The sequence below is a fragment of the Schistocerca americana genome, chromosome 7, assembly GCF_021461395.2.
Source record: "Schistocerca americana isolate TAMUIC-IGC-003095 chromosome 7, iqSchAmer2.1, whole genome shotgun sequence".
In the NCBI taxonomy this organism is placed as follows: Eukaryota; Metazoa; Arthropoda; class Insecta; order Orthoptera; family Acrididae; genus Schistocerca; species Schistocerca americana.
Genome location: NC_060125.1, coordinates 361,424,426 through 361,444,918, shown reverse-complemented (window position 1 = coordinate 361,444,918; position 20,493 = coordinate 361,424,426). Strand labels below are relative to the sequence as shown.

Below are 20,493 nucleotides of genomic sequence, written 5' to 3'. Positions count from 1 at the left end.
TTTTTGCATCAGAATATAAAACTCTTTTCTGAATTCTAGTTGTATGGTCATAGTTTATTTGGAAAGTTTTAGTTCTAGTATTGTGATAGTGAATTCCACAGTTCACCTCCAAATCACTGTAGTTAAGAACCACATATTATGTTAGGAAGTAAAAAAAGTGAAGTTATCTGACGCTTATGGCATTGTTTCAAGGTGTTCCACCACCAGGTTAACACAATGTTCTGACCACACTGTTCTTTAGAAAGAAATGAAACCTACTTGCTTTTGCTACAGTCACATAAGGTTATGGAAATGGTCAGTACTTGGGTTAAAGTGCACTAGCAATCCTCCAGCGTCATATCGAATAGATTTCGTTAATTTTCTTGTCTCGTTACGGTAAATTCGCCACGACAAATTAATTGGTGCTATCGCCGTTTTCCTGTTCGCCGTACTGTCAGCCGATCGAAAATCCTCTACTAAAGAATTACAGGCAGCTGTCTTTGTAACTCTGTCGCTGTATTCCCTGCTCTTAATTTTGCACGGACGTGTATGACTCCCGTACATTTCAATAAATTCGCCAATTAACTCTCTAGAGCACTGACGTATATCTGTTACTTTAAAATTCACTGTACCCACACATGTGCGTGAAACGTGAGACTGAACAAACAGTTGACTCAAACATGTTTCGCGCACCAGCTTTGCTGTGATCTTCTGACCACATGCTCCGACCTGTCTGCACAGATGTGATTTACACCCTCAGATTAGCGTTCCAGTTTACCACATTGTATTCGTCTATTTCGACAATCTCCTGACAAAACATCAGGGTAGTCAGTATTATATTTAAATGCATTATGCTTTTATGTTATACTTTCTGACATGTTCCACACCTTCGAGAATTATCTCATTTTTTTGGGTCTATGGAACGAAAATTGAACCTAATCTAAACTAATCTAATTTGATCAGCTGTGCAAACCGCTTGTTCGCACCACAGGCACATACGTCTGTGGTTCACATGCGATTATTGTCTACGCCATTTGATGTGCGCAGCTTTTGGCGCTGACAAATCGGTGCGTTTGGAAGGACCTTAGTAATAACATTCCGGGAGTAGTTCGGATTTACCCTAATGCGGACTGCGTCAATTCAAGCACGCCAGACTTCGCGCCGCCGAGTACAGACAGTAACACAGACAATTTTTTCAGTCAGTGATTCATTAACACGCAAGCACTTGTGTCTACAAACACTTTCTGTACAGACAAGTTGGCGCAAATATTTGAATGTGGAAATTGCTGTTCTGTGCTACACACAAACTGTTCGACTGCTGTGCCACAACAATACCTTCAATTCCAACTTCTACGCACATCGCCTGTGACGTAAAATCGTCTGATTCCTAGCGTCCACGCCATTGGCTGACGAAAGGTGTTTTGATTAATTCGTAAACATGGCGGACCCGGGAGGGTGGAATGTTTCACAGCAACAGGAGTTGGCAGAGTATGATAACGAAAACAGCTTCGCGATGATGAGTGACACGTTTAATATCAGCGACATTAACAACCTAGATGGTAATCAACAGTGTAGACTCATGTCATTTTCAGTGAAACTTGCTTGGTACTTATTTAAGTTCGTCTGCTGAACGTGGAGTTTGGTTTCTCGTTTCTTTTTTTTCCCCCTTTGCAGTGACATACCAATCATAGCACGCAGCACGTGCTAGTGTTCTGCAAGAATGTGTTGATATTTTGTTGTGTTTATTTATATATTAATTTTCTTTTATGTACGCGCTTGTGCTGCAGTAATCACGGTTGTCGGTTGCACATGTTACAAATATTGGGACTGATATATCACTATATTGCTTGTCGTGTTGGTAGAAAGAGAATTGTTTTTTAATCAAACGTACAGTGTCTTATTAACATTTAAACATGATTAATCGTAAAAATATAAAGTGTGCCATTACGAGGAGAGAAGAGACAGTGACTATTCGTAGCAGCATTACCTAGTAAAGTATGCCGTTTCAGTTATTACTAGTAGTATTCTTTAGAAGTATTATATAGATTGTCGCAGAACTCATATGAAATTTAGCGACACTTATGTATGACATATTTTTTCTTGATATTAGGAGTTTATTATATTTTGCAGATCTGATATCAAACTGCGAGAATGAGTTGTTCTCCAAGAACAGTAACATATTTGCCGATGACGCCCTATTGTCGCAACTGACCGAAGAAGATGAATCATTTGACTTTATGAACGTATCGAGCTCTGTGCCATTTCCAAATACTGTCGTTCAGCAACAGGCAGTGGATCATCAGAAAACAGCTCCACAACTTCAGAACTCTGGACTGGCATTTCAGCAACAAGTAAACTAATGACAGATCTGTTTTTGTTCCTTTGTTTACAGTTAAAATGCAACATATTGCTTGTATTTTGTCAATTGTTATTTGTTCATTATTCATGTAATATAGATAGTTACAAGGTAGAACAAAGTCATTCCTTTGTTGTGTGAGTGTAATGATGAATGGGCAGTTCTTGTGTTATTCATAAGGAGAAAACTGAATACTGTGATGTAAGTATGCTATTTACCAGTACTTTATTTGCTATTTAGATTTCGCAGACAACTAGGAGCCAGACCGCAATACCAACATGCGTCTCTCAGACGTCTCTTCAGCAGACACCAAAGTTGTTGCATCCAGCTACCCAGCAAGCAACTCCTGCTGGACCTCGCATTCAATATGTTCAGCCACGTAAGCAACAGCCTATAGTGAAGCAAGTGGCACCAGCTCCCACTACACAAAAAACTACTGTTCCTGTGCTACAGAAGGTTCCAGGCCAGTTAAATCAACTTCTCACTCTTCAAGGAATGGGACAAGTTTCGTCTGATAAAGTACAGCAGGTAAGTAGGACATGACAAACCAGTCGCCATTCAATAGCATTTGCTGTTCACGTGCTTTACGTTGGCCCTTCTTTGATTGGTGGAAGTTGACCAACCTCTTGCCATGTAACTGTAGTGGGATCAAGATGAATGTTCAGTAGGCCTACAAGTCATTGGCTTTGGCCAATGACATAATGTTAATGGCTACTTTAAGATCACCTTTTGGTGCATGTATACAGTTTTGTTGTTTATTGGCTAAACTAACGAATGTGGAACAATAGGAAAACGGGTTTTGGTGATACCGATTTGTAGCTTAGTCCAAGGTATAGGTTAGGCTGGAAGGTAACAAATCCGTAGCTTGGCCCATTCGAAAAATCATCAATAAAATCACGTCATAGTCACCATATTGTTTACGCCATTTGCCATATTTCTTAGGTCACCGGCCAAAGTTGATGCTAGTGATTGTTAATACAAAAAATAAGCAAAGAGGTTCTACTTGGTACTTCAGTGACTTGTCATTACCTTCGTGTTACATTAGTGATGGATTAGTACAATACACATTCATTTCTGTTATTAGCTATAAGCTGACTGTTTTGGGAGGCGGAGGAGGGGTTGTCTCAGCAGCCGATCGCGAGCTTCTGCTCCCAGCATACTCTGCTCAGGTGCCTAGTAAAAGTGTGCAATCAGTAATTTAATTTGAAGACCAACATTCGTATTAGGCTTATGTGCCATAAGCCGCCTCTACCTAAAGATTGTCAGTCATAGGTGGTCATGTGTTGAACAAACTAAATTACAAAGTGTCTGTGACCTGATGTGTTCTCATTTCTTTACATTTCAACTCCGAGCTCTCTCTCCGCTTTGGCCACCCAGCTTGTGGGTTGTATAAAATGTAAACTATACATTATGTCCAACAATGTCTTCAAGCTTCCATTTTATGGTCATTGTTCATGCTACTTATCTGTTTGTGCTGTTCATATTTCTTACAGCTTTTTCAGCCACATTACCCATTTTAGTGTGTATATCATTAAAGAAATATTTGAATTCCATATTAAGTCAGCGGGAGTTGAAACACAGGCTTGTGATACTGACAGTTTTGAATGCTATGTGCATGTGCATTGAATATTATTGAAGTTATACGGACTTAACTGGAACTTGTGACTTGTCTTGTGTAGCATGGATTTTCTGTCTGATTGCGTGGGGAGGGGGGGGGGGGGATGCAGTCAGCTCTGAAAGACTTTAGACATTGGCAGGGTGGAGATTCAAGCCCTGAGAAGTGACCTGTTTATGATTTCACTGACACTAAACATTACCAAAACATGTACTGTCAAATTAACAGGCGTTCTGTTGAAAAGGGGTTTTGGGTGATAGTTCTTGTTACTAACAGCATGAAGAATTCTACAAATGAGAAAATAAGGAGTTTCATTGGGTACATAAATGTAAATATGTAAACTCCAGGATGGAATGTGACAATATTAGAGAAGAAAAGTTGCTGCTCACCTTATAGCGGAGATGCTGAGTTGCGATAAGCACAACATAAAGGAGGACAATTATGACTTTCGGCCATTAAGGCCTTTGTCAGCAATAGACACACATACACACACGCACTCACGCAAATGCAACTTGCACACGTCTGCAGGCTTAAAGAACTGAAACTACAGTGCAAGCAGCAGCACCAGTGCTTGATATGAGTGGTGACTGGGTGGGGTTAAGGAGGAGGCTGGGGCAGGGATGGGGAAGGATAGTATGGTGGGGGTGGTGGAAAGTTTAGACAGAGGACAGGAGAGAAGGTGGGGAGGGAAGGGGGTTTAAGTAACAGAAAGGAGAGAAATTAAAAGACTGGTTGTGGTGGTGAAATGACGGCTATGTAGTGCTGGAATGGGAAGAGGGAAGGGGCTGGATGGATGAGGACAGTGACCAACGACAGTTGAGGCCAGGAGGGTTACAGGAACATAGGATGTATTGCAGAGAAAGTTCCCACCTGCGCAATTCAGAAAATCTGGTGTTGGTGGGAAGGATCCATATGGCACAGGGTGTGAAGCAGTCATTGAGATGAGGGATATCGTGTTTGATAGTGTGTTCAGCACAGGGTGGTCCACTTGTTTTGTGACCACAGTTTGTGGGTGGCCATTCAACAGACAGACAACTTGTTGGTTGTCATGCCTAGATAGAATGCAGAACAGTGGTTGCAGCTTAGCTTGTAAATCACATGACTGGTTTCACATGTAGCCATGCCTTTGATGGGATAGGTGATGTTAGTGACCAGACTGGAGTAGGTGGTGGTAGAAGGATGTATGGGACAGATCTTGCATTTAGGTCTGTTACAGGGCCATGAGCCATGAGGTAAGTGGTTGGGAGCAGTGATTGTGTAAGAATGGGTGAGTATATGGTGTATGTTCGGTGGACGGTGGAATACCACTGAAGGAGTGGTGGGAAGAACATTTCTCATTTCAGGTCACGACGTGAGGTAATCAAAACCCTGGCAGGGAATGTAATTAAGTTGCTCCAGTCCCGGATGGTACTGAGTTACATGGGGAATGCTCCTCTGTGGCCAGACTGTGGGACTTTGGGTGGTGGTGGCATACTGGAAAGATAAGACATGGGAGATTTGGATTTGTACAACGTTGGGTGCATAATTACTGTCAGTGAAGGCTTCATTGAGACCTTTGGTATTCTTTGAGAGGGACTGCTCGTCACTGCAGATGCGATGACCACAGGTGGCTAGGCTGTACGGAAGGAACTTCTTGGTATGGAATGGGTGCCAAGTGTCGAAGTGAAGGTATTGCTGGTGGTTAGTAGGTTTGATATGGACAGAGGTACTGATGTAGCCATCTCTGAGATGAAGGTCAACATCTAGGAAGGTGGCTTGTTGGGTTGAGTAGGACCAGGTGAAGCAAATGGGGGAGAAGTTGTTGATGTTCTGGAAGAATGTGGATAGGGTGTCCTCACCTTCCATAGAGATAGCAAACATGTCATCACTGAATCTGAACCAGGTGAGGGGTTTAGGATTCTGTGTTTTTAGGAAAGCTTCCTCTAGATGGTCCATGAATAGGTTGGCATAGGATGGTGCCATGCAGGTGTCCATAGCCATACCCCAGATTTGTTTGTAGGTAATGCCTTCAAAAGAGAAGTAATTGTGGGTGATCATACAGTTAGTCACGGTGACTAGGAAGGAGGATGTTGGTTTAGAATCTATAGGGCGTCTGGAAAAGTAATGTTCAATAGCAGTAAGGCCATGGGCATTAGGAATGTTAGTGTACAGGGAGGTGGCATCAATAGTCATGAACAGGGCACCGTGTGATAGAGGGACAGGAACTGTGGAGAGTCGGTGGAGGAAATGCTTGGTATCTTTTATATAGGAGGATAGGTTCCGGGTAATAGGTTGAAGGTGTTGGTCTACATGAGCAGAGATTCTCTCAGTGGGGGCACAGTAACTGGCCACAATGGGTCGTCTTGGTGGTTGGGTTTATGGTCTTTAGGAAGCATGTAGAAGATGGGAGTGCGGGGAATGATAGGGGTAAGTAGAGTGACGGACTCTGGGTAGAGTTTCTGTGATGGCCCTAAGGATTTGAGTAGTGACTGGAGATCCTGCTGGATTGTTGGAATGGGATCACTGTGGCATGGTTTGTAGGTGGAAGTATCTGACAGCTGATGGAGTCCTTCCGCCACGTAATCCTTGGGGTTCAAAACAACTGTGGTGGAGCCTTTGTCTGCAGGTAGGATTATAAGGTCAGGATTAGTTTTTAGATGGTGTACTGAAGTTCTTTCTGCAGATGTAATGTTAGTGTGTATGTTGAGGGATTTGATGAATGATGGTGAAGCAAGGTTCGAGGTTAAGAAATTCTGGAAAGTTAACAGAGGGTGGTTTGGAGGCAGTGGGGGTGGATCACGGTTGGATAGAGGAGTGAGCTGAGTTGGGCAAGGTTCAGTATAGGTCTTTGTTTGAGTCTCATTGGTTGAGTTGGTGGTGAAAAAGTGTTTCCACTGTACGGACCTGGAGAAGGAGAGAAGGTCTTTAAAAAGCCCTACATGATTGAATTTGGGGGTGGGGCAAAAGGTGCGGCCTTTGTGGAAAGGACTGATATTTCTGTGGGACTAAGGCTTCTGGAGGAAAGGTTCATGACTGTGTTGCAGGTCTGTTTTTGTTGTGCCTATCGCGACTCAGCATCTCTGCTATTTGGTGAGTAGCAACTTTCCTTCTCTAATATTGTAACTATGTAATTTGTAGTTTATGTAAAAAAATATTATGGTACTTGTTTTCTCCATTTCTGAAACAAACTATGACATTCCAACCAGCCTAAACCATGGATATGCTATAGTTAAATATGTAATTACAGACCCTCATTAAAGACAAAAGTTTCTGCATGTGACACATTTGTTGTCGTCACTAAGCCAAAATCAAACTATAATTTTATAATCTAAAATAGACCTTGGGCTACAAAATAGATCTGATGCTACTGTTCTGATGTGATAGCACTGATCAAAAAAATAGTATTGCAATCTTCAAGGTCTAGTGTACAACATGATCCAATCCCTTAACATGCCCATTAATGGTTTTGCTATCTGTACGAGACCTGTTGAGGTCTGGTAAGCAAATTGATCCAAGCCATCACCCACAAGAAAAAACAACATATTGTAAACAAAGGGTGTGAATGAATGACACCTACAACTAAAACACACAAATCGAAATGTTGCAGATGCCATCTACATAGCGTAATTCACACTTACAAGATTATACCAATAGCTCCTGTTGTTCACCAGACTTGATTACAAGTGAGTTACTAGCTAAATATACAGAGGACAAAGTGATGAAAAGTTAAAACTTCATTACCATAAATCATACTTCATGTATGCAAAGGAAAACGTGTACTAAGTACAGAAATAACACATTGAAAGACTGAATAAAAATGTTTCGATTCCTTAGAAGAAAACAAACAGGTAAAGACTGTTAACCCTTAACTCACGGTGTGTGGTCTCCAGACCGTGCCAGAATTTCTAAGTCGCTCTCATAGGTCAGCTATGGCAGAATGTTTTTATACACCAGCTACCCTCCTTTATTCACAAACCCTACAAATTATTATTGTTAGTTGCGTTATCACCTTATTTGATTGTTACTGACGTGTTGTTGACATGTGATGTGGTCTCCTAGACCACGTCTCATGAAGTACGCACCTATTTTCATCAGTTCAGTACAAAATGTGTTCGCAATAATGTGACAATTTGACGCATTCTAAGTTTGATGAAATTCTTAGTCAGTGGATGGAGAATGGTGTCAATCACATAGAACAAGAAGTATATAAAGAACATAATGATTATTCAGTAGCCAGTGATCAGAATTCTGCTAGCGAACTAGAGGACCATTCAGAGGAAGAACTTCAGTACAGTGGTGATGAGGACCTTTCTGTTTCTCCAACAAAATACTTAGTGTTAGTTAAAATTAAATGTGTTCTGAGTGGAGGTAAAGAAAGACGTAGATCTCAGTAGTGAATATTAATTTGGCAGCCTTTCTTTTACTGGCTATTGAGCTCAGTTTTTATATGCAAGTTTAAACCCCGTAAATTAGTTTTATGCGATAATTTGCTTTTTACAGAGATAACATAATTTTTCAGAATGTAAAATTCAGTTCTCTAACAGTTCATTTATGTGTACTATTGAAAAAGCTTCACGGATGTATGTGATTTACAAAAATAAAATTCTGTTGACTCTTTATTTAGTGCAATAAAATCAACAAGGAGTACCGGTATTGCCCCCCCCCCCCCCCCCCCCCCCCCCCCCCCCCCCCCCATGAACCATGGACCTTGCCCTTGGTGGGGAGGCTTGTGTGCCTCAACGATACAGATAGCCGTACCGTAGGTGCAACCACAACGGAGGGGTATCTGTTGAGAGGCCAGACAAGCTTGTGGTTCCTGAAGAGGGGCAGCAGCCTTTTCAGTAGTTGCAGGGGCAACAGTCTGGATGATTGACTGATCTGGCCTTGTAACATTAACCAAAACGGCCTTGCTGTGTGGTACTGCAAACGGCTGAAAGCAAGGGGAAACCACAGCCATCATTTTTCCCGAGGGCATGCAGCTTTACTGTATGGTTAAATGATGATGGCGTCCTCTTGGGTAAAATATTCCGGAGGTAAAATAGTCCCCCATTCGGATCTCTGGGCGGGGACTACTCAAGAGGACGTCGTTATCAGGAGAAAGAAAACTGGTATTCTACAGATTGGAGTGTGGAATGTCAGATCCCTTAAATGGGCAGGTAGGTTAGAAAATTTAAAAAGGGAAATGGATAGGTTAAAGTTAGATATAGTGGGAGTTAGTGGGAGTTAGTGAAGTTCGGTGGCAGGAGGAACAAGACTTCTGGTCAGGTGAATATAGGGTTATAAATTCAAACTCAAATAGGGGTAATGCAGGAGTAGGTTTAATAATGAATAAAAAAATAGGAGTGCGGGAAAGCTACTACAAACAGCATAGTGAACGTATTATAGTGGCCAAGGTAGACACGAAGCCCACGCCTACTACAGTGGTACAAGTTTATATGCCAACTAGCTCTGCAGATGACGAAGAAATTGAAGAAATGTATGATGAGATAAAAGAAATTATTCAGGTGGTGAAGGGAGATGAAAATTTAATAGTCATGGGTGACTGGAATTCGACAGTAGGAAAAGGGAGAGAAGGAAACATAGTAGGTGAATATGGATTGGGGCTAAGAAATGAAAGAGGAACCTGTCTGTTAGAATTTTGCACAGAGCATAACTTAATCATAGCTAACACCTGGTTCAAGAATCATAAAAGAGGGTTGTATACATGGAAGAATCCTGGAGATACTAAAGGGTATCAGATAGATTATATAATGGTAAGACAGAGATTGAGGAACCAGGTTTTAAATTGTAGGACATTACTAGGGGCAGATGTGGACTCTGACCACAATCTATTGGTTATGAACTGTAGATTAAAACTGAAGAAATTGCAAAAAGGTGGGAATTTAAGGAGATGGGACCTGGATAAACTGAATAAACCAGAGGTTGTACAGAGTTTCGGGGACAGCATAAGGGAACAATTGACAGGAATGGGGGAAAGAACTACAGTAGAAGACGAATGGGTAGCTCTGAGGGATGAAGTAGTGAAGGCAGCAGAGGATCAAGTAGGTAAAAAGACGAGGGCTAGTAGAAATCCTTGGGTAACAGAAGATATATTGAATTTAATGGATGAAAGGAGAAAATATAAAAATGCATTAAATGAAGCAGGCAAAAAGGAATACAAACGTCTCAAAAATGAGATTGACAGGAAGTGCAAAATGACTAAGCAGTCATGGCTAGAGGACAAATGTAAGGATGTAGAGGCTTATCTCACTAGGGGTAAGATAGATACAGCCTACAGGAAAATTAAAGAGACCTTTGGAGAAAAGAGAACGACTTGTATGAGTATCAAGAGCTCAGATGGAAACCCAGTTCTAAGCAAAGATGGGAAAGCAGAAAGGTGGAAGGAGTATATAGAGGGTCTATACAAAGGCGATGGACTTGAGGACAATATTATGGAAATGGAAGAGGATGTAGATGAAGATGAAATGGGAGATACGATACTGCGTGAAGAGTTTGACAGAGCACTGAAAGACCCGAGTCGAAACAAGGCCCCCGGAGTAGACAACATTCCATTGGAACTACTGACAGCCTTGGGAGAGCCAGTCCTGACAAAACTCTACCATCTGGTGAGCAAGATGTATGAGACAGGCGAAATACCCTCAGACTTCAAGAAGAATATAGTAATTCCAATCCCAAAGAAAGCAGGTGTTGGCAGATGTGAAACTTACCGAACTATCAGTTTAATAAGTCACAGCTGCAAAATACTAACACGAATTATTTACAGACAAATGGAAAAACTGGTAGAAGCTGACCTCGGGGAAGATCAGTTTGGATTCCATATAAATATTGGAACATGTGAGGCAATACTGACCTTACGACTTATCTTAGGAGAAAGATTAAGGAAAGGCAAACCTACATTTCTAGCATTTGTAGACTAGAAAAAGCTTTTGACAATGTTGACTGGAATACTCTCTTTCAAATTCTGAAGGTGGCAGGTGTAAAATACAGGGAGCGAAAGGCTATTTACAATTTGTACAGAAAGCAGATGGCAGTTATAAGAGTCGGGGGACATTAGAGGGAAGAAGTGGTTGGGAAGGGAGTGAGACAGGGTTGTAGCCTCTCCCCGATGTTATTCAATCTGTATATTGAGCAAGCAGTAAAGGAAACAAGAAAAATTTGGAGTAGGTATTAAAATCCAGGGAGAAGAAATAAAAACTTTGAGGTTCGCCGATGTCATTGTAATTCTGTCAGAGACAGCAAAGGACTTGGAAGAGCAGTTGAACGGAATGGACAGTGTCTTGAAAGGGGGATATAAGATGAACATCAACAGAAGAAAAACGAGGATAATGGAATGTAGTCGAATTAAGTCGGGTGATGTTGAGGGAATTAGATTAGGAAATGAGAGACTTAAAGTAGTAAAGGAGTTTTGCTATTTGGGGAGCAAAATAACTGATGATGGTCGAAGTAGAGAGGATATAAAATGTAGACTGGCAATGGCAAGGAAAGCATTTCTGAAGAAGAGAAATTTGTTAACATCGAGTATAGATTTAAGTGTCAGGAAGTCGTTTCTGAAAGTATTTGTATGGAGTGTAGCCATGTATGGAAGTGAAACATGGACAATAAATAGTTTGGACAAGAAGAGAATAGAAGCTTTTGAAATGTGGTGCTACAGAAGAATGTTGAAGATTAGGTGGGTAGATCACATAACTAATGAGGAGGTATTGAATAGGATTGGGGAGGAGTTTGTGGCACAACTTGACAAGAAGAAGGAACCGGTTGGTAGGATATGTTCTGAGGCATCAAGGGATCACAAATTTAGCATTGGAGGGCAGCGTGGAAGGTAAAAATCGTAGAGGGAGACCTAGAGATGAATACACTAAGCAGATTCAGAAGGATGTGGGTTGCAGTAGGTACTGGGAGATGAAGGAGCTTGCGCAGGATAGATTAGCATGGGGAGCTGCATCAAACCAGTCTTAGGACTGAAGACCACAACAACAACATACCGGTATTAAAACAACACTTATATATTTGTAACCATTAACGTTATATAACATAAATTAAATTTTCAAATGATGTACAGCTTAAAACTGGGTTTAAAGATAGGGGTCTTGGAGACCACACCTCGTAGTATACGTTACAGGAAATTCACCTTGTGAGTTAAGAGTTAGACAAATGAAACTGAGTTTCCAGATGACGACTTTGGCATAAATAATGATGCATTCAAATCATTGACCACCAGTTTCACTGATGAAATTTTGACAATGCCAGCAACTGCGTATACTGATCAATCACAAATGCATTTTTAGTTATATATTTCAGCCTCAAGATCTTATATGATACCATTTTGTTGGGTTTGAGTTATTGCCAAGTTAACACCAGAGAATCATCTGATGATTTGGTAATAAGTTGAAACCGATAGAGAGACCATGTATGCAATCAGAGGCTGAAATATATAACAAAAACATAATGTTTATGAGACTGTCTCTGTGTTTCCCTAAGGCATTGTGACTTGTCTAAGATGATTAGATTTACTCCATAAAATAGTGTTTACAAAATTTACAGACTATACTTCCAAAGTGCAACTCTACTAATAATTTTTATAATTTTCTTTAGTTACAAAGTGATGTTCTTCAAGCTGTGATTATGTTTCTTACACTAGTCTTAAAATTTTGTACTAAGTTGGTAGGATCACACTTGAACTGTTTGTGTGTTAGAGATGAGAAATGAAAGTGCATATCTCAGAAACTTTGATGTGCTTTTCTAACAAAGTACGCCTAAAGCGGTCTGCAGTCAGTATGATCATTCAATATTATTAATTTTCTTCCTACGCTTCTCATTATAAGTGTACAGTAATATTGGGTGGTATTTATTCTGGTGATTTATTTGTTTATGATATGTAACAAGTCACTTTCTTTAATTGTGATACAATTGTCATTAACTAGATTACAAGCTGCTGCAAGCTTATTGTCAAATGGAGGTGTAACAGTGCTGGTTATACTCAAACATGTGCAGCTAGATGCTATGGTCATGTTACAGGCAGATTAAATGGAAATTTAGTTACTGGCAAGAAGTAGTTTGTGGAATAAGCAGCTCATTACACACGCAAGGTGTAATAACCTTTTCATTTTATGAGCTTTTTGTTACCTGTAACTGAATTTCTGTTATATCCACCAGCACGACTACAGCTTCCAGCTGCACAGGGGTTGTGTTATCTTCCTGTAACACCTTCATCTGATGGTGAGTCTGCAGTGGCGTGAAAACTAGTTTCTGGTACGGGAAATAAATTGTATTTAAAATATGTGATTTGTTGCGCATTATACTCATATAAAAGAAAAAAATGTAGATTGGGAATTTGTATAAATAGCATCAGAGACTTTTAAATTTTGTTCCTAAAGATTTTTAAAACTTTTCTCCTGGCTTTAGGGTGTCCCCCTCTGCACTTAGTGAGCAACAGCTCATAAGAATCATTTTTAACCCCCCACCCCCCATCTGCCCTAACTTCTCATACCATTCCAAAATTATTTTGGTTCCAACAGTTCGCAACTAATTAAGTCATATACTGTTACTTTTTTTTCTGAGAACAAATTTATTTGTATAGAGGTTTATGGGTTATATTCACTTTTCATTCTTGGATCTCAATTTATAGGTACTTCTCCAAACACAACTCTTAAAATCAGAACCACAGATGACATCAACAGCAGTCATGTACACTACGTCACATGTAACGGGCTCAACAACCAGTCCCTCTCCTGCTGGAACTTCAATACACACACTAGTAAATACTGCCAATGGTACAATTCTTGCTACAGGTGAGGGCTTGGTTTGATGCACCACTTCTTAATTACACTCTCATATCATAACTGAATAGTCCGGATTCATTCATTGATTTGTGCTTTTACTTGACCTGTCAAATGTATTTCATCACTAATAATAACAATTACAGGAATTCCAGTTGTGCTGGACACTGACAAACTTGCTCTCAATGGAATAGCAGCTGTGACTCCAACTACTCGAGAACCGAAGGTGAAGGAAGTAAAGAGAAGTGCTCATAATGCTATTGAAAGACGCTATCGAACAAGCATAAATGATAAAATTATTGAATTGAAAAATATTGTAGTCGGAGTTGATGCAAAGGTTGGTACTTAACATTCCCGAACAAAAATATTTTTCACTTGGATTAGCAATCTTACTCCTCACGACAGAATCCATGTCGTGTGGAATAGCTAATAACAATAATGCAGAATACATTTTTATGTCATTGGTCACAGATTGTGGTATTTTATTTATTTTGTTGCAGTTAAATAAATCAGCAATTTTACGTAAGGCCATTGATTATATCAGATACCTCCAGAATGCAAATGCAAAGTTAAAGCAAGAAAATATGTCTCTAAAAATGAGTGCTCAGAAGCAGTCCTTACAAGAGCTGCTGAAGCCAGAAAGTGTGAAGTCTGAAATGTTCATTGATGGGGAGATTACACCACCACAGTCAGACATTTCTTCTCCATCGCTTTCACCACCTCATTCGGACAGTTCTGTACCACCATCACCTGAGAATTCATTTGAAATGGAGGTATGTTATTGCTTTGTTAAACTCTTATGTCTTCAGACATATGTATAATAGATATCGCTTTCTAACAGACGGAAGGTTTTGATATGTTTGAGTCACTTGCTGGTACCAATGAAGTAACAGATACATTTTCATTTCAGGTATTATTTACACTCTCTCTTCTCTTCTCTCTTCTCGTAAGACATAATTTTAAACTTTTTTCTGTGTCACTGCTATAGTCGAGTCAGCGTAAGTTGATCCTTGACAGTTGCAATGGGCTGGGCAGCACAGCTTCATAGGCCTATCACAACAAAAGAACATAACGCGATTTAATAACGCCTCATTGTTACCACAGCTCTGTAGATGGGATCTTCCTTCGCAATCTCTACTGCAGTGTCTTGTGAAAATGTAAAAGTTTCTTTTGGTTATTTTATGTAATAAGTTATGTATTTGTTGTGTGTTCATTCTCTTAGCTAGTGGTTGAGAAATTACGGTCACAAAGAATGTAAACTGAGTGCTATTTCTCATATCACACCAGCCAACAGATATTATTTATTCATTTCAGTGTTAAATCCTACTAGACAATTCTTTTCATAAAGTAAACTTAATTTGAAAAACTAAACTGAACACTGGAATATTTTGTGTCATAATGATGAGATAGCAGATATTATTTATCGCACACATTATAAGATTTGAACTGTATCAGTAATAGATGGCGTATCTACTCTTAATTTGGGCAGAAACTGGATTATGCATCATTGGGCAAAAACTGGATTGTGTATCAGTTTTCAATCAGTGTATGTGAATTTCAGGAGCTCATTGCAGCTGTATATATGTATGTTACATATAAATAGAAATGCAGTTCAAATTCTTGACTCAGTATCCTCAAAACTAAGAATTTAATAGGATTGAGAAGGAACCCAAGCAAATAGAATAATTATTTGTTGTCATAAACTTTAAAGCTTAAATATCTGCCCTTTATTATCTTGTATGTCGTTGTGTGTGTCCTTTTCTCATTGAGTCTATAAGCTGTCACTGATTTTATAAATTTTTTTCATTACTTAGCTAGTGGTTGCAATACACACTTCCTGCTTAAGTTTCTGCTGCTGCTGCTACTACTACTACTACTACTACTACTACTACAGTTGTTATATTTTTAACTGGAATTTGAGTAGCCATTTCATCAGTAGAGAGTTGCAGTGAGGTCTCCAACCAGATTTCATAAACATGATGCACTTTTATCCTTGTTTACTTTTCTTGAATTCAGCAATTATCATAGTTGTTCTTTCCTCACAGATGAAGAAAGAAGATAGTGACTGTATGCACAGGGTCAGCAGTGGAATGCTTGACCACTCCAGAATGACACTTTGCATGTTCATGTTTGTTGTTATGGCATTTAACCCATTTGGTATAGTTCTCAACAAATACATGAACACAGATACTGATTATCTCCAACCAAGTACAGTAGGAAGAACAATTCTAAGTGATGAAGGTAAATATTTTGTTCTCACTGTATAAAATTTGTTTTAATTTATGTGTTTCAGTTCGCAAAATAATGTGTGTAAAGTGGTGCTTTCACAGCAGATACTGGTTTTGTCAGCTTATGTATTCTGAATATAACTCAGAATGTTGTTAACTACCTGTAGATTTTGCATCTAAATTCACTGTTGTTGTCTAGCCTGAATAAAGACTCTAGAAATAAATTTCATGGATTTGCAAACATTGCCAAATGTGACTATTTTAGTGATTAAAAAGCTGCTGTGGAAGTAAAAGCTCATTAGAAATTGCATTGTAGAGTGTCTACAGCTGTAGAAGTATGAGTGTCTACATTATACAATTATTTACAAGGCAACTATATGGCAATCAGATTTTGTAACCTTTTATATTTGTGCAAATACCTATCCCACTAAGCAGTTAGACACAACTCTCAAAATTTCTTGAGAAAATAGACTTTGAGGATTTCCAAGCTTCTTTAATGCCCTGAAGTAAGGTAGATTTTTCAACAGGCAACACAAGTCTATGGTAGAGTGTTCAGCTGACTTGTAGTTTAGTTCCTTCAATGCAAATTGACCTCATGTCTGGTATCGGATGGATCGCTAATTTGAGTCTTGCTTTAGTCATTTTTTTCTTTTTTCCATTCTGTTTGAAAACCTATGTCATTTAAATAATTAAGCAAATATATCTCAACTAGCAATTACGAAAAATGCACATCTTGTTATTTCTAATTGCGTATCACAAACAAAAATTCAGGTTTCATCGCAAATTACCAATCTTTTATAAAAGATGTTGTGGACCAGGGGCTCCACATTGATGAAAATTTTACTTGTCTCTAAGAAAGGCTGATACGGGTGTCCGCAGCTCGTGGTTGCGGAGTGGCGTTCTCGCTTCTCACGCCCGGGTTTGATTCCCGGCGGGGTCAGGGATTTTCTCTGCCTCGTGATGACTGGATGTTGTGTGATGTCCTTAGGTTAGTTAGGTTTAAGTAGTTCTAAGTTCTAGGGGACTGATGACCATAGATGTTAAGTCCAATAGTGCTCAGAGCCATTTGAACCATTTGAACTGATACGGGTGTCCTGGTAGGATGGATGCGTGGTTCCTAGGGCAGCACACCTATACTGACCCCCCCCCCCCCCCAACCCAAACACACACACACACACACACACACACACACACACACACACACACACACACACACAGAATTAAAGTAACACAGAATGGTGAATAGTAAAGTATATTACTCAACTTTGGTAATGCAAGTTTAGCCTATCTGTCCCATGTTGACTACAGTTCCATGAACATAAGCTAAATAATGTGCTCAGAACTAATCTTCTGTCTTGATGTATTGTCTGAGGAACTCTTCTAAACTAACAGTACTCAGTTAAATCTCTAGGCAGACAATCTCTGTCCATACATGATAATTCTATTCGCTGTTCCGTTAACACTGAAGACTGACTACTGTCTGTCTTTTGGCCACTGTTTCTATCGACGACTTGAAGACATGATAAACGTTCTGCAGGAATTAGCTAGCAAGACTCAGACTGACTTTCAATTTGCAGCTCTGAACTTCTGCTCTTGCACAGTTACTTAAGCATGTGCCTCTCTTCCTGGTGCTGCTGCCACTCTAGGAGGCATGATTCTCACAGGCAGCCTGATTGGTTTGTGTGCAGCGATGTTTCTGTTGCGGATGGACGTCCTCAGTGCTTCTGGTACCGGCTGTCACAACCACTTCTTGTGTGGCCTCTCATTCATCTCTAAATATTTTGTCTTCAAAAAGCTCATAAAATGTGCTCCTTTGTTTAAAAACTTATTGTGGCTTAGAATTGTATGCAGGCCACCCATATGACAGGCGAACATTCTACAACAGAGCTATGCAGTTTGCTGAATACATGACCGTGCTTTAAGGTACTAAAAATGCTTTGAAAGCTTCTAAATCAAATTTCTCAGAATTTTTTAAGAGTTAAGTCTAACTACTTTAGGTACATATAAAACAATACAAAAATCAGATTGTCATGTGATCCTCTTGTAAGTGTCAAATAGTGATAGTAAATAGGAGTTGAAAATTGCTTTACCTATATTGCAGTAAAAAAAAAAAAAAAAAATCCTTATTCTTGGGTAGTAAACACAACATATAAACTAATCTAAGTCTGTGCTGTAGAAGTGACCATATAACGTATAAGAAACATCATCTTCCATCGAAAATACTTAAAAGAGAGACTCCCCACTGCACCCCCCCCCCCCTCTATATGCTCTCCCCCCCACCCCCCCCCCCCCCCACCCCCACCCCAACTCAGATTTAGTGTTAAGAGGGCCCAGTGGACAGCCCATCAAAAATTGAACACAGATAAAGCATGAAAGCAGGAAGAAGGTGTACTAAACTGTGAAAAAGTAGGCAAATTAGGAACAGTGAATGGTCCTAGCAAAAGATGTTGCTCGTGCAATTAATGGTTTTTTCTTTTCTACTTTTTCTTTTTTTCCATTCTTTTCTTTTGCTGTAGTCAAATTTGTGTCTGTTTCGTGGTGTAACTACGATGTATAAGATAGGGACCTATAATGAGAGCTGATTCTGTACAACTACTCTGTTAGCAGCCGAAAGGAAGTGGCTTTCGAACGGGAACTGCAAACATTTGACGACAAGGCGATAAGTCAACTGAATCTTCCACCGGAAAACATACCTGGTGTGTCATATACGGCATTAGTGACAGTACATGTGTCATATGATAGGTATATATTATCGATGCTCCTAATTTTCTATGTCTAGTGACTGAGTGAGATATGTCTCCTTGCATGATTTAGGTGTTCGTATGAATTTGAATGTGATCACTCCCAAGGAAATGATGAAAACATAATAGTTTGTCACATAAGCTACAACAAATAAACGCAACAGTTTCACAATCACATAGTTTGCTTGTGCTCCATCAAAACATATGTTTTTTATTTGTTTTGGAGTTACATTCCATTCTGGAAGTTTTGGCTCTTAATTCCTTTGTTGTAACATAGTTCATGCCCTTTTATTTATTGTTTTCATTTCTATGGGATTTCTATGTGGTATCTCGCATGCTCGCACTATTTATCACATTAACTTGCAACGCTAATGTAATCTTACCCCATGACTCTGCTTCTATAACCACTGTATAGTATGACAACTGCTAAGACCACAGAAAAAGCACAAACATTTTAATGACCGGACTTACAGTTCATAATGTTGTGGGGGGAAAAAAAGGCAAAAGGCATGAGGCAGTTTTGAACTTTGCCAGCACTTTAACCACTTACCCATGATGTTGCAGCTCTTTCACTGGCGTCTGTGTTGCACGTGTTAAGCCTGGACTGCCCACTGTGTGTGTGTGTGTGTGTGTGTGTGTGTGTGTGTGTGTGTGTGTGTGTGTTTTTTCCCCAACTACAGTTCAGTAACCCTTCTTCCTGTTTTCATTCTCGATCTGAGTTCAGTTTTTGATGGGCTGTTTGTGTCATCTTACCACTAAGTCTGAGGGGATGCGATGAGGAGTTTCCCTTGTTAGTAATTTAACGTTTAGCAAGCTCAATAATATTCATATTCAACACAGATATTTCTTGCATTCAGAAGTATTATTATTGTGCAAAACATTAAAAAGTCTTGTAATTGCATTTTTTGTTGAGTGGCTATTTATAAATTGTATAAATTAAAGTAAAATACAATGCATGTCCAGAAAATAAGTGTATTGTGACCATAACAGGCTGTTGATTTTTTGAGGATGGTACAAGGGATCCTGTGACCAGAACGAGCGTCACAGGCACGTGGGGGAATGTAAAATCACTTTGATGTGTCCAGTAGGGTGAGAGATGTCGTTAAGAAATCCTGCCAAGTGGGAGTGAAACTGTGAACCGCTTTCTATTTGTGGAAGGAGTAACACCTTCTGAAATTTTTTCACGAATGGAAACAATTTATGGCGATGTTATTATGAACAGAACAAGTGTGTTAAAGTGGTTTAGGGAGTTTAGTGGGGGCAGAACAAATGTTCATGATGAACAGAGGAGTGGAAGACCTTCTATTTTGACTGATGAGTTGGTGCAAAAGTTGGAAACTGTTCATGGAGGCTGCCATTTGACAGTGGATGAAATTTCAGCGATGTTTTCAGAACTCTCTTATAAGAGATAATCACTGAAATGCTGGGACACTAAAAACTGCACACAAGATGGGTCCCAAAATATCTGACAGAGCAGCACAAGAAAAATCAGGTGAATAGTGCTCGCAAGTTTCTTGAGTGACTTGAATTAGAAGGTGAGCTTTTTCTGAGTTCTGTTGCGACTGAAAATGAAGTGTGTGAAAGACAGTTGTGACAGTAGTATCATACCAATTCCCCATCTGCTAAAATATTTAAAACCACAATTTTGGGGGAAAAGCCATGGCCTCGGTGTTTGGTAAGTAAAAAGGCAGCATTTTGGTTGAATTTCTCTCTCAGGATGAGACCTTCAATACACAACAATATTGTGAGACCCTAGAGAAACTCAAAAGGAGCATGCAAAACAAAAGCAGGGGAATGTTAAGACAGGAGTGTGCTTGTT

General features: G+C 39.6%; 1 protein-coding gene across 2 annotated transcripts in view; it reads left to right on the top strand.

Moving 5' to 3' along the window:
• The first annotated feature begins 1,402 nt into the window (after positions 1-1,402).
• The window catches only part of LOC124621884 (sterol regulatory element-binding protein 1), an 85,102-nt gene continuing 66,011 nt past the window's right edge, over positions 1,403-20,493 (top strand). Inside the window, exons 1-7 of one of the 2 annotated variants that reach the window (XM_047147354.1) lie at positions 1,403-1,538; positions 2,110-2,330; positions 2,576-2,863; positions 13,555-13,717; positions 13,852-14,042; positions 14,206-14,478; positions 15,751-15,946. In XM_047147354.1, coding sequence (XP_047003310.1) covers positions 1,418-1,538; positions 2,110-2,330; positions 2,576-2,863; positions 13,555-13,717; positions 13,852-14,042; positions 14,206-14,478; positions 15,751-15,946 — 1,453 coding nt within the window. In that variant the 5' untranslated portion in view covers positions 1,403-1,417. Of the gene's footprint in view, positions 1,539-1,846; positions 1,975-2,109; positions 2,331-2,575; positions 2,864-13,554; positions 13,718-13,851; positions 14,043-14,205; positions 14,479-15,750; positions 15,947-20,493 lie in introns of those variants that run through there. The other variant, XM_047147355.1, reaches the window with a different exon arrangement.